This window comes from Dendrobates tinctorius, unplaced genomic scaffold, assembly GCF_039654945.1.
Source record: "Dendrobates tinctorius isolate UK_male_01 unplaced genomic scaffold, ASM3965494v1 ptg000070l, whole genome shotgun sequence".
Classification (NCBI taxonomy): domain Eukaryota; kingdom Metazoa; phylum Chordata; class Amphibia; order Anura; family Dendrobatidae; genus Dendrobates; species Dendrobates tinctorius.
Genome location: NW_027361738.1, coordinates 43,558,833 through 43,573,756, shown reverse-complemented (window position 1 = coordinate 43,573,756; position 14,924 = coordinate 43,558,833). Strand labels below are relative to the sequence as shown.

At 44.9% G+C, this 14,924-nt stretch overlaps 1 protein-coding gene across 2 annotated transcripts in view; it reads left to right on the top strand.

The window, feature by feature from the left end:
* The window catches only part of PTPRN2 (protein tyrosine phosphatase receptor type N2), a 1,309,069-nt gene that overhangs the window by 277,929 nt on the left and 1,016,216 nt on the right, over positions 1-14,924 (top strand). For both annotated transcript variants that reach the window (XM_073581608.1, XM_073581607.1), the window contains one exon: positions 12,602-12,715. In XM_073581608.1, the coding sequence (XP_073437709.1) occupies positions 12,602-12,715 (114 nt within the window). The remainder of the gene's footprint in view (positions 1-12,601; positions 12,716-14,924) is intronic.

Below are 14,924 nucleotides of genomic sequence, written 5' to 3'. Positions count from 1 at the left end.
CATTGCAAAGCAATAAAGCACATTAGAGAACAATTAACACATTTCTAATTAAATGTCAAAAGGCATCAGCAGACAATATGGCACCTGCTATATCTCAATAAACGAGTCTAAGCGTAGCAGTATAGTGTTAAGTTTTTTTTAATGGAAAGATATGATTCTAAAATGTTCACATATAAGTTCAATTTCCCACAAGTTCTACATATGATGGCAGCACGGAGGCTCAGTAGTTAGCACTGCAGCCTTGCAGCGCTGGAGTCCTAACTTCAAATCCCACCAAGGAAAACATCTGCAAGGAGTTTGTATGTTCTCCCTGTGTTGGCAAGGGGGTTTCCTCCGGGTACTCCGGTTTCCTCCCACACTCCAAAGACATACTGATAGGGAATTTAGATTGTGAGCCCCATCGGCGACAGTGATGATAATGTGTGCAAACTGTAAAGCGCTGAGGAATATGTTAGCGTTATATAAAAATAAAGATTATTATTATGTGATGCCAGGATCAGATAGGGGACACCAGTGGTCTGATGGCCACTTGTAACAAACAATATGGAGCAGTCATGTCCTAGACACATTGGGCAGCATATACTAATGGTCATATTTGCACAATACGTTTTGATGCTATACCTCCAAAAAGTCATATGGGCTTTATGAAATATCTCCTAAAATGAAGCCTAGACTGTAAGGTCAGAGAGTAAATCATGATCTACTGTATGTGAAGATAAGACCTCAAATTGCATACCATTCTGGGCCATCAGGAAAAGCAAAATGCCCAATGTAATTGTACTTCTTTGTCTTTCCTATCTAACAATCCTTGCCCTATAATTTATTTTTTAATCTAATTTCCTAATGAAGTTTGATGCTGTTTATGTCTTTCTTAGTAAGTTTCCAGATAAAACACTACCAATACTATTTGAAAGAATTAGATTTTTCCTGAGTTTGCTGATTTGACTGCGCACAGGACAATTGGCCTTCTATGTGCATAGTGCGGCTGTCACTGTGCGCGCTATAAGAGAAATGAATATTTACTTCTTTTTAGCAGCGGCACAGCCTCCTGTGACCCGCTGCTCTGCCGCTCCCCCTCCCCCCGCCGGCTTTCTGGTACAAGTGACTCGTGTATAAGCAGAGGGAGGCGTTTTCAGCACAAAAAAAAGTGCTGAAAAACTCAGCTTATACACGAGTATATACGGTATTTGCAAAACCTACAAACTTTCTGCTATCTGCAATAAACCAGTGAAACAAGAATGATTGAAATAGTTGAACTCAACTAATATAACACGTGGTTTCTCCAAGTTCAACAGGACATGACAGTTACTGAGTGCTGGAGTCAGGGCCGGCCCGAACGTATAGGCGAACTAGGCGGCCGCCTAGGGCGCCGACCCAAAGGGGGCACCAGAGAAAAAATAGAAAAAGTTATAAAAAATCTTTTCAAAAGGCAAAAAGTTTTAGCGATGGAAAGAAAAGTGTACATATTTAAGGGCAAATATGACTCAAGAGAGGTTGGTTGGGTTGGCAACAATTTCGATAGAATCTGAAGTTGCTAAACAAATTAATCTCGGTGACTTAGTGTCATCCTTTTTTAAAAAAAGGCAAGGAAACAAAAATTTTAATTATCTATGGTCGTTTTTGTTTTGTGTTATTGATTACTTTGTATATATTTGTCCTATACAACTTCTCAGAAGAGTAAAGAGTTAGGAGAGAGTTAATTAATCATTGTGGTTGTGGTTTATTTTGCTCCTAAATTTATATCCCAAGTTTTCATCTACTGCCAAGAATAGTAGGGGCGCAACAAAATAGTTTCGCCTAGGGCGCCGTAATCTCTCGGGCCAGCCCTGGCTGGAGTCCAAAAATTACTTATGCCCTTGAGTACATAGTAGAGCACCTATGGCTGTTATGACCTGCTGCAAACAAGATACACAGAAAGACACCATCTTTTGACAGCGTTCATGAAGAATATTGGCTCATTTCTCATGGACCATGGCATCCAGTTCACTAATATTCTTGGGTTTGTGTGATGCACCTTCTCCACATTTCGCCAAAGATTTTCTATATTTATCAAGTACGCCGAGGACACTCGATTAGCGCCCGAGCATGCTAGGATAATGCCTTATCCGATCATGTTCGCTCATCACTATTCTAATTGCATCCATGCTATTTGACAGTATGCTGTATATTGATCACACAGTTATGACCCAGAAAGCCCCATTTGCAGGTTGTCTCTACCAAATAGAAACTCTCACTCGGGCAGACTCAGGCCATCAAAAATTCAAAAAGTTTCTTGTCATGTAATATTTCATTTTTCATGCTTGCCCAGGCAATCACCTAATGGCTGGAGGTCTCAGCCGCCGGATTTGTGGCAAACAACTCAAAATAAGGGTAGGTTCACGCGAGCATATAAAAAGATTGTTGAGAGTTTAATCCAAAAAACGCAAACAATTTTTTTTTCTCACTTGTCATCCGTCTGCAGTCTGTTTTTTTTACAGCAAGTTATTAATCATTTACAAGACCATTCACAGTTTCCTATGTTACAGAATTGCAATGTATCCATAATAAATGAGTACTATACTGTACGGCATCCAGCTTTTTTGGCGCACCCTTAGACTTCAATGGGCTAGTCTCAACCTATTTAAAGAGGAAACAAGTGCATGCCGGGATTTTTTTCACACACAAATACGGACAGTGAAAAAATTGCTCATCTGCACGTTTCCATTGAATAACATTGGTCCGAGTGTTGTCCTTTTTTTTTTGTTCACCGATCGAAAATACAGTCCTGTGAATGGGCCCTAAAAGTAAAAGGCACTTTATAGGTGAGAGGTAAAGCAGTGTAAACATATCAAGGTAGATGGTTATAATAGTTGAATAGCAAAGAAAATAAAGTCTTAAGGCCACGTCACACACAGCGAGATCGCTGATTTTGTGATGCCACAGCGATCTCACCAGCGAGATCGCTGTGTGTGACAATGATCAGGGACCGGCCCCCCTGCCGGGTATCGCTGATCGCGCTCCATCGTCCTGGGCCATTTTTTGATCGTTGGTCTCCCGCTGGCCAGCACGCATCGCTGCGTGTGGCAGTGAGAGACCAGCAATCAGCGACGTTGGACGCTGGTTTCCAATGTAAACAGCGGGTATCTAAGAGCTGCGCGGCTCTTGGATACCCGCTGTTTGCATTGGAAACCAGCTTGCTTGCTGGTCCTGATCGCTGGAGGGGCTGTCTATGTGACAGCTCACCATCGATCAGCCTAACGATGTCCCAGCGATCCCATCCATGTCGGATCGTTGGTGGGATCGCTGCGACATCGTTATGTGTAACGGGGCCTTTAATCTGCCTTCTTCCACAATGGAAACTGTGCACTGGTTGTTCACGTTTTCAAATGTCCTTGGATCTCTGCATTCTCGAGTGGTGGCAGCTCAAGCGATCAACCGGACTGACACTAAAGATTCGACTTAAAAGCGTAGGGGAGAGGTTTAGTAGCATTTAGTACAAAGTGTAGCGAACACTTCATAGTAAGCAAATGCTCAGTGGACGTTTTAAACTTTGCGTTCACTTGAGTACCCGTCTAGCGGTGGTACCTGGTTTAAGAGTTCAAACGTCTTACCGACTTCCTTAGTATAAATGTAATTTATAATTTACAGTCTCTGGCACTAGGACTCAGTTCTTCTTTTTCCCTATTTTTGCAATCATTTCAGTTGTCACAGTATGCAGACTGTTAGCACTGTCTATAATAATTAATAAGTGTAACTTTGTCCTTTTAATTAAGTCTTCGTTGGTCTAATTCCAAATAAGATTACATTCTAGTAGCAGAGCTCGTACAGTAAATGGATATTCCTATACATAATGAAAAAGAATAGTCCAATCATTGAATTACGCTAGCCTTTTGTATGAGAGATGGAAAAAGTAATCTGAATTGTGACACTGCAACCCCCTTCCCAGGAAGCCAACTTAATGAACGATGCTCCAAATTACGCCTAATTAAGAAATAATTAGTAGGTATACTCTAGAATCTGTTGATGAGGAGGTTGTCATTTTGTTCTGATGACATATAACTAATTAAATGAGGCTTCGCTATGACTCCATTTGTCCCAATTTTATTTTTCTGTTTTTTTTTTTAATTTGAAAATACATTTCGGTTAATTTGAGTCATTAGGCTGCTTAGTGCGCCTGCTTTTAGGCACATATACCGTTCTGTTCGTTATGTACATTGCGACATAATAGTCGTCAGTGGTAGCTATAAATGGGTTCATTAATACGTGGAATTGTTCTGATGTTACTTTACATGTTTTAGGACATATAGTACAATGCGCAAGTGAAATGACTAATAACAATGTGCCATTGCTTTTGTAATTTTTCCATAATTTTTATTATTTTTTTTAATTAAAATACTTTACAAAAAATCAAACCGTTATCAAAACTACAAGAACAACTCCACAAGTAAAGAAGAGTGGATCACTTTGCTCAAAGCAGGTCCATTGTCCAGGTCAGTACTCTCAGGCTGTAGACAGGAGCTACTTTCCTGAGTTTCCAGGTTTCCCGAAGAGAAGCTTGATTCGCCGGCTTGGCATGACATTATCTTTGTGGCGCACATCTGTGCACAGTGGTGACATCAATGATGACGTCTTCCTGGCTAATCATAAACTGAGCCTGGGATACGGTAGAGTTAGGAAATTCGCGCATCTCCTGTCCACAGCCAAAGAGCACTGATCTGTACCGTGGATCGGGGATGCATTAAGCGATCTACCTACATGTAAACCCTCCTTTTTGGGTCAGTGTTTGCCTGTATATTTTTATGCTAAAACCTGGAGTAAGACCGACAAAAAATAAATAAATAAAAGTTGGAAATATTTGCACATCTTCGATATTTATTTTTTTGGATTATACTTACCATGGCTGTGGAGTCGATAAGCTAAACTTTCAACCCTGACTGAATCCTTTATAAGTTGGTCATGTATAATTTACTGTAGAAAAAGGGAGGCTTTAATGAATAGAACATCACTTTTTTTAATTTGTAATTTTTGTAATTAAAATTTCCAAATTGTTATAAATGCAAATATGCACAAGCTATGCATTCAATAAATAATTTATACAATGTTAATAATATTTTTGGTTAAAGGCCATAGTGAATTTTTTACTTTCTGACATTCTATATTAAAAGAAAAAATTTGGAAGTCACTATAATCTTTTTTTTATTTTGGAGGTAGATATCATATTTGACTTTCTGAAATAAATCTCAAATATAAATGCTAAATGTATGTATCTATTTTAACACAATTTTACTAATTTCAAGCAGTATACTAAGTTAGAACTGAACAGCTCACCAAGCACACCCAATTTCTGTGATGATAGTCTAGTACCTAAAGAAAAATACTCTGGACAAAAGCTGATTTTCTGTATTTTGCCTATTATACCAATTTTCCTCAGGGGAGGTGACAAAGATAGAATCCTTGCATCATACCCCACCCCTAAGGAACTGCCGAAGGCATAATACGCGTCACGCCGCGCTCACCTGGGGGTGGGACCTTGGTCCCGACGTCATCTCTTCCGGAGCCGCAGTCGTTCCGGGGGTCCCGCCGGGTGCGCACGCGCACCTCTCGTACCTAGGTTCCTGTCTCCTCCATGTTATGTGTGCGCTTGCGCGCTCCTCTCAGTTTGGCCTCCTGGTCCGTCCTCTCTATGGTACTGGAGGACTTGACCCGGAAGCCCTAGCGATCATGTGCTATATCAGGCTACCTCTTCCTAGGGGAGGTGCCTGATTATTGTTGTGCTTCCTGGCTTGGTCTGCTGTGTCCCTGCCTGGCTGTGCGCTGTATTAGGGTCCTCTGCCTTGCACTCTGTTGTGCCTCTTGGCACACGCTCTGAACCTGCACTCTGCCTTGTACTCGGTTGTGCCTCTTGGCACACGCGCTGAACCTGCACTCTGGATTGTACTCGGTTGGGCCTCCTGGGACATGCTCTGACCCTGTGCTCTGTCTCATACTCAGTTGTGCCTCCTGGCACACACTCTGATCCTGTGCTCCGTCTGATACTCAGCTGTGCCTCCTGGCACATACTCTGATCCTGTGCTCTGTCTTGTACTCAGTTGTGCCTCCTGGCACACACTCTAATCCTGTGCTCTGTCTTACACTCAGCTGTGCCTCCTGGCACATACTCTGATCCTGTGCTCTGTCCTATGCTCAGTTGTGCCTCCTGGCACACACTCTGATCCTGTGCCTTATCTTATACTCAGTTGTGCCTCCTGGCACACGCTCTGATCCTGTACTCTGTCTCTTACTCAGTTGTGCCTCCTGGCACACGTTCCAATCCTGTACTCTGTCTTATGCTCAGTTGTGCCCTCCGGCACACACCCTGCTCCTGTACTCTGTTACACCTCCTGGCACACCTGCTGCCTGAGTCAGTGCTCTGACGTGCTCCTTTGCACGCATCCTGCTTTACTCACACCCAGACGTACGAAGTCGCTGTATACCACGTGTTCCCGTGCCCACGTTTTACACGTTCCTGCAGACACACTCACTCACTCGTGTCTCCAGTGAGCCGGCTGCCTGGTGCCAGCAGTTGTGGTACCTCACCCCCTGGGGCTTGCCCCTGACACTCCCTGTATAGGGGATGGTCTTCACTAGGCCGGCTCACCCTGGGAGGGTTGGTGCAACGACCCAGAGGGTCCACTCCAGGAGTCGTCACAGTATAATCAGGCCATGGACCCCGCTGGTACCACCGCCTCCGCCCAAAAGGAACTGGTGTTCCTACGGGAGAGTCAGACCAGGATCATGTCCTCTCTGAAATCCATGGGGTCCCGTTTGTCGGCCATGCAGTCCTCTGACCTTGGGAATGCTTCCCAGTTGGCCAGCCTCCAGCAAGAACTCTCACAGCAATGCGACACCCAGGTCCATATCCTCAACTATATGGCGTCGGTAGACAGTCGGCTCCTTTCCATACAATCCGTTTCTGCCCAGTCCTTGGTCCCGCACTCGCTGCCGCGCTTCGGCAAGCCATCCCAATATAGCGGGGACCCTAAATTTTGTCGAGGATTTTTGAACCAATGCCGCTTACATTTCGAGCTTTTGCCGCAGCACTATCCCACCGAGCACGCCAAAATTTCCTTTATTGTTTCACACTTAGAGGGAGAGATGTTAGCATGGGTGAATCCCCTCTGGGAGCGCAGTGATCCACTCGTCTCTCAGCTTTCCACCTTTTTGGACACCTTCCGCAAGATGTTTGACGAGCCGGGTCGTCTGGCTTCTACCACCAAGTCCCTCTTTAACCTCCATCAGGGGACGCTACCGGTGGGTCAGTATGCCATCCGTTTTCGTACCTTGTCCTCCGAACTTGGTTGGAACAACGAGGCCCTCGTAGGGATCTTTTGGCATGGCCTGGCCGGTCGGATTAAAGATGAACTAGCAGGTCGGGATACTCCCACCTCTTTAGAGGACCTGATCTCTCTGGTGACACGCATTGACCTGCGGTTTCAGTCTGGCGACACACATTGACCTGCGGTTTCAGGAGCGTGCCCGTGAATCAGCCAGAGAGAGAAGCTCCTCTCATCTCCTTCATTCCTGCCCCAAGAAGCCGGGAAACTTCTCCGCCTAGGATTGGTAGGAGAGGCCTCCCTAGGTGTACGTGACTCCTCTCCTTCCCTGGTCATGTCCGTGCTACTGAATCTTGGTGCCAAGCATTTCTCAGAGGAGGCTTTTCTGGATTCTGGCGCGGATGGGAATTTTATCACACTCGAGGCGGTTAAAAAATACCGGATTCCTGTCAGATCCCTGGAGACTCCCCGGTCGATAGTTTTGGTCAATGGTACATCCTTGCTGGAGACCGTTACCCAGGCCACCGAAGAGATCGAGCTGCAGATCGGAGCCCTTCACTGGGAGAAGATCTCCTTCCACGTCTTGTCTACTATGTCTCACACACTTCTTCTAGGTCTCCCTTGGCTACGGATTCATGAGCCAACCCTGGACTGTCGGTCAGGTGAAATACTCCGTTGGGGACCGTTCTGTCAAGAGAAGTTCCTGTTGCCCGTCCATCCGATGAACTTTGCCTGTTCGTCCTCGGCACCTACAGGTCTGCCATCGGCTTACTGGTCCTTTGCAGACGTCTTCGACAAGAAGGAGGCCGAGACTCTGCCCCTCCATCGGCCATACAACTGTCCGATTGACCTCATTCCTGGTTCTACGCCACCCAGGAGTAGAATACACTCACTGGCCACTTTATTAGGTACACCATGCTAGTAAGGGGTTGGACCCCCTTTTGCCTTCAGAACTGCCTCAATTCTTCGTGGCAGAGATTCAACAAGGTGCTGGAAGCATTCCTCAGAGATTTTGGACCATATTGACATGATGGCATCACACAGTTGGCGCAGATTTGTCGGCTGCACATCCCTGATGCGAATCTCCCGTTCCACCACATCCCAAAGATGCTCTATTGGATTGAGATCTGGTGACTGAGGAGGCCATTTGAGTACAGTAAACTCATTGTCATGTTCAAGAAACCAATCTGAGATGATTCGAGCTTTATGACATGGCGCATTATCCTGCTGAAAGTAGCCATCAGATGTTGGGTACATTGTGGTCATAAAGGGATGGACATGGTCAGCAACAATACTCAGGTAGGCTGTGGCGTTGCAACGATGCTCAATTGGTACCAAGGGGCCCAAAGAGTGCCCAGAAAAAATTCCCCACACCATGACACCACCACCACCAGCCTGAACCGTTGATACAAGGCAGGATGGATCCATGCTTTCATGTTGTTTACGCCAAATTCTGACCCTACCATCCGAATGTCGCAGCAGAAATCGAGACTCATCAGACCAGGCAACGTTTTTCCAATCTTCTACTGTCCAATTTCGATGAGCTTGTGCAAATTGTAGCCTCAGTTTCCTGTTCTTAGCTGAGAGGAGTGGTACCCAGTGTGGTCTTCTGCTGCTGTAGCCCATCTGCCTCAAAGTTCGACGCACTGTGCGTTCAGAGATGCTCTTCTGCCTACCTTGGTTGTAACGGGTGGCAATTTGAGTCACTGTTGCCTTTCTATCAGCTCGAACCAGTCTGCCCATTCTCCTCTGACCTCTGGCATCAACATGGCATTTCCGGCCACAGAACTGCCGCTCACTGGATTTTTTTTCTTTTTCGGACCATTCTCTGTAAACCCTAGAGATGGTTGTGCGTGAAAATCCCAGTAGATCAGCAGTTTCTGAAATTCTCAGACCAGCCCTTCTGGCACCAACAATCATGCCACGTTCAAAGGCACTCAAATCACCTTTCTTCCCCATACTGATGCTCGGTTTGAACTGCAGGAGATTGTCTTGACCATGTCTATATGCCTAAATGCACTGAGTTGCCGCCATGTGATTGGCTGATTAGAAATTAAGTCTTAACACACAGTTGGACAGGTGTACCTAATAAAGTGGCCAGTGAGTGTATATCCGCTATCCCCTGCTGAGACCCAAGCGATGTCTGAGTATATTCAGGAGAACCTTGCTGGAGGTTTTATCTGTAAGTCCTCCTCACCCGCGGGAGCGGGATTTTTCTTTGTCAAAAAGAAGGACGGCTCCCTCCGTCCCTGTATAGACTACCGAGGCCTGAACGATATCACAGTCAAGAACAAATACCCATTGCCATTGATCCCGGAGCTCTTTGACCGACTTAGAGGGGCTCGAATTTTCACCAAATTGGACCTTCGTGGGGCCTACAACTTGATCCGCATTCGTGCCGGTGATGAGTGGAAGACCGCCTTTAACACCAGAGACAGTCACTACGAGTACTTGGTCATGCCCTTCGACCTCTGCAATGCCCCAGCAGTGTTCCAGGAGTTTGTGAATGACGTCTTCCGGTATATGCTGTACTCCTGTGTGGTAGTCTACCTGGATGACATCCTCATTTTTTTTTCAGACCTGTCCGCCCACAGAAAGAACATTCATCAAGTCCTCCAGCGCCTGAGGGAGAACCGCCTTTATGCCAAGCTCGAGAAATGTGCCTTCGAGCAAATGTCCCTGCCATTCTTGGGGTACATTATCTCAGACTCGTGCCTACGCATGGATCCGGCGAAGGTGTCTGTCGTCCTCGATTGGCCACGGCCCCATGGGGTGAAGGCAATCCAACATTTCCTTGGTTTTGCGAACTACTATCGACAGTTCGTTCCCCATTTCTCCTCGTTGGTTCTCCCCATCTTGTCCCTTGTCCGCAAAGGGGCTAACCCAAAGGCTTGGCCCTCTGAGGCTGAAGAGGCCTTCCAGTCGTTGAAGCAAGCCTTCGCCGCTGCTCCGGTGCTTCATCGACCTGAGGTTAGTAGACCTTTCACTCTCGAGGTGGACGCATCCTCTACCGGGGCTGGCGCAGTCCTTCTGCAGAGATCCTCTTCTGGACATCTTGTCACCTGTGGCTTCTTTTCTAAAGTATTTTCCTCCACTGAGCAGAACTACTCCATTGGCGATAAAGAGCTATTGGCCATTAAATTGGCCTTGGAGGAGTGGAGGTACTTACTGGAAGGTGCCATACATCCATTCAAGATCTTCACGGACCATAAGAACCTGGCGTACATCCAGTCCGCACAGAGGCTCAATCCTCGGCAAGCCAAGTGGTCCCTATTCTTCGCCCGCTTTGACTTTGAACTACATTTTCGGACCGGCAATAAAAACGTTAGAGCGGATGCGTTGTCAAGATCATTTCTGTCATCTGATGCAGAGGAAGAACCCTCTCATATCATTGATCCATCCAAAGTAATTACCGTGGCTTCTGTCAAGTTAACCACGTTACCTCCGGGAAGAACCTTTGTGGCTGAGACTAGCCGAAAACGAGTGTTAAACTGGGGACATTCGTCCAAGATTGCCGGCCACGTTGGTGTCAAAAAGACTTTGGGCTTAATCTCTCGCTATTATTGGTGGCCTTCACTCTCCCAGGACATTAAAGACTTTGTGGCATCTTGCCTGTCTTGTGCCCAGAACAAGATACCCTGACAATCACCCTCCGGTCTCCTCCATGTTATGTGTGCGCTTGCGCGCTCCTCTCAGTTCGGCCTCCAGGTCCGTCCTCTCTATGGTACTGGAGGACTTGACCCGGAAGCCCTAGCGATCATGTGCTATATCAGGCTATCTCTTCCTAGGGGAGGTGCCTGATTATTGTTGTGCTTCCTGGCTTGGTCTGCTGTGTCCCTGCCTGGCTGTGCGCTGTATTCGGGTCCTCTACCTTGCACTCTGTTGTGCCTCTTAGCACACGCTCTGAACCTGCACTCTGCCTTGTACTCGGTTGTGCCTCTTGGCACACGCTCTGAACCTGCCCTCTGCCTTGTACTCGGTTGTGCCTCCTGGCACACGCTCTGACCCTGTGCTCTATCTCATACTCAGTTGTGCCTCCTGGCACACACTCTGATCCTGTGCTCCGTCTGATACTCAGCTGTGCCTCCTGGCACATACTCTGATCCTGTGCTCTGTCTTGTACTCAGTTGTGCCTCCTGGCACACACTCTAATCCTGTGCTCTGTCTTACACTCAGCTGTGCCTCCTGGCACATACTCTGATCCTGTGCTCTGTCCTATGCTCAGTTGTGCCTCCTGGCACACACTCTGATCCTGTGCCTTGTCTTATACTCACTTGTGCCTCCTGGCACACGCTCTGATCCTGTACTCTGTCTTTTACTCAGTTGTGCCTCCTGGCACACGTTCCAATCCTGTACTCTGTCTTTTGCTCAGTTGTGCCCTCCGGCACACACCCTGCTCCTGTACTCTGTTACACCTCCTGGCACACCTGCTGCCTGAGTCAGTGCTCTGACGTGCTCCTTTGCATGCATCCTGCTTTACTCACACCCAGACGTACGAAGTCGCTGTATACCACGTGTTCCCGTGCCCACGCTTTACACGTTCCTGCAGACACACTCACTCACTCGTGTCTCCTGTGAGCCGGCCACCTGGTGCCAGGAGTCGTGGTACCTCACCCCCTGGGGCTTGCCCCTGACACTCCCTGTATAGGGGGTGGTCTTCACTAGGCCAGCTCGCCCTGGGAGGGTTGGTGCCACGACCCAGAGGGTCCACTCCAGGAGTCGTCACAATACGATATTATTGCAAACGGTTTCTTTAAGGTGATAGTAAAAAAAAAGTTTAATGTCATTTCTGTTTTTGACAGTTTACTATCTAAACTTATTTCTACTTGTGTATAATAATATATAACTCATTTCTCATTCATTATCATTCATTATTTTCTACGATCGCTCATTTCTTTTCAATATCAGTAGCAGAAAACAAAATTCAGATATGAAAAATAATACATTTCTTGTCACATTTTCAGCAATCAACAGACTAGACAAACACCAATTAAAATCCGCTGCCTTGTTATCAGTGCTCCTCGATACTGTATATCTTCGTCATACACACTCTGGAGATGGAGATTTGTATGCCTTTTGAATGTTAATGTGTGCGTTATACAAGATTTATTGCCACTGTTTATTTTATATGTTACTTCAACACAAAAAAAAATCATCAATCACATATTTTTTTCTCTTAAGTGTTTTCCACTTTGCATTCTAAGTACTGTTTATCTTCTTCGTTGAGTAATGAAATGGTGAATACGAATATATACAACATACTTTTCATAACAATTTTTAAAATATGTCTTTTATTTTCTCTTTAAAAGATGGAGTGTTTGGGAGATGTCAGCGGCTACCGGTGATAGACGTGTTCAAGTATGAAGTTTCACCATCTGTTATCCAGCGTCTTAGGACTATACTTCAGAAGCTGTCACACAGAGGTAACCCACTGTCTTCAGTCTTAAAAACTTACTGTCCCAAAATAAACATTTAGGTCTATCAGGAGTGTCAGAAAAGTTATACATTGACGAGCAAAAGGGTAGCAATGTTATGAACTTTTGACTTTCAGGCTCCATATCTCACCATCCACTACTACTTCGAATGTGTGACTACCATCATTTTACACACAATCATCTTGGCTATCTCATACATAAATCTGACCTGCAGCTATTTAGAATATGGTTACCGTTTTGCTCCTGGTGGTGGACAAATCTTTTTTTACCTGTATACTACAAATTACAACCTGTTTTCACATTGCCTTATAGCTCAGTATGTTATTAGGTTGATTCTCAAGAGAAAGGTCACTGGTTCGAATCTAAGAGCAGCCATGAAGAAGAGAATCAGAATTTTCCAGCTCATTGTCATCGAAAGCGGTCTCTAGGCCCAGAGAATTGCCAAACTGCATCATGTGAATGCCATGACAGTTACAAGAATATGAAAGGAAGTCTGTTCATCCATTCAAAAGTCCAGAGGTGGACACACAGGCAAAATATCGAAGACCACAAGTCGGCTCATCCCAAGGTCTATCAGTATCAGAAAAATATCAGCATGACAAACACGGCAGTGGAGTTTCCTCGTATGCTTCATAATAGTCAGATCACAGATGTCGATGCAAGCACCATGCAATGCACATTACACAAGTCCGGAATGGTGGCCCGAAAAAAGGTGAAGAAACCTTGGCTTCAATATCGTTATAAGAAGAGTCGGCTCAATTGTGGAGGGTTTCTACTGTATAGGCATATCAGGGGCTCTCAAAGCGCGAGGTGGCGTCCGCTAATTTTTATAGCAAATTTTGCATTCAAACAGTCAAATGGCACTCCTTCCCTTCCAAGCCCTGCCGTGTGTCAAAACAGTAATTTTCCCCCACATGTGGGGTATCAGCGTACTCTGGAGAAATTGCACAACAAATTGCATGGTGTAAGTTATCCTTGTACCCTTGTGAAAATGCAAAATTTGGGCTTAAAAACATTTTTGTTTAGAAAATGTGACTTTTTTATTTTGATGGCGCAACGTTATAAACTTCTGTAATGCATATCGAGCATATGGGGATTCAAGGTGCTCACCAGACATCTAGATAAGTTCCCTGAGGGTTCTAGTTTCCAAAATGGTGTCACATGTGGGGGTTTTCACTGTTTAGGAACATGAGAGGCTCTCCAAATATGACGTGGCATCCGCTAATTATTCCATCAAATTTTGCATTCAAAAGGTAAAATGGCACTCCTTCTCTTCCAAGCCCTTCTGTGCACTCAAACAGTAGTTTTCCCTCACGTATGGGATATCGGCATACTCAGGAGAAATTGCACAACAAAATGTATGGTGCAGTTTCTCCTGTTACTCTCGTGAAAATGCAATATTTGGGGATAAACAAATTTTTGTGGGGAAAATATGATTCTTTTATTTTAACGTCTCAACATTACAAACTTCTGTGAAGCATCTGGGGGTTCAAAGTGCTCACCACACATCTAGATAAGTTCCATGAGGGGTCTAGTTTCCAAAATAGTGCCACTTGTGGGTGATTTCCACTGTTTAGGCACATCAGGGGTTCTCCAAACGCAACATAGCGTCTTATAATTAGTCCAGCAAATTTTACATTCAAAAAGGCAAATGGCTCTTCTTCCCTTTGAGCCCTTCTGCCTGCCCAAACAGTAGTTTTCCCCCACATATGGGGTATCGGTATTCTCAGTAGAAATTACAGAACAAATGTTGTGGTCCATTTCTTCCTGTTACCCTTACGAAAATAAAAAAGTTTGGGTCTAAAGTAAAATTTTTGTGACAAAAAGTTAAATGTTCATTTTTTTCTTTCCACATTCCAAAAATTCCCGTGAAGTACCCTTAAGGGTTAAGAAACTGCTTGAATGTGGTTTTGAACACCTTAAGGGATGAAGTTTTTACAATGGTGTCACTTTTGGTATTTTTATGTCATATAAGGCCCTCAAAGTCACTTCAAATGTGATGTGGTCCCTAAAAAATGATTTTGTTAATTTTGTTGAAAAAATGAAAAATCGTTGGTCAACTTTTAACCCTTTTAACAAGAAAAATATTTTAAAATTTGTGCTAATGTAAAGCTGACATGTGGAAAATGTTATTTATTAACTATTTTGTGTAATATAACTCTCTGATTTAAGAACATAAAAATTAGTTTTAAAAATT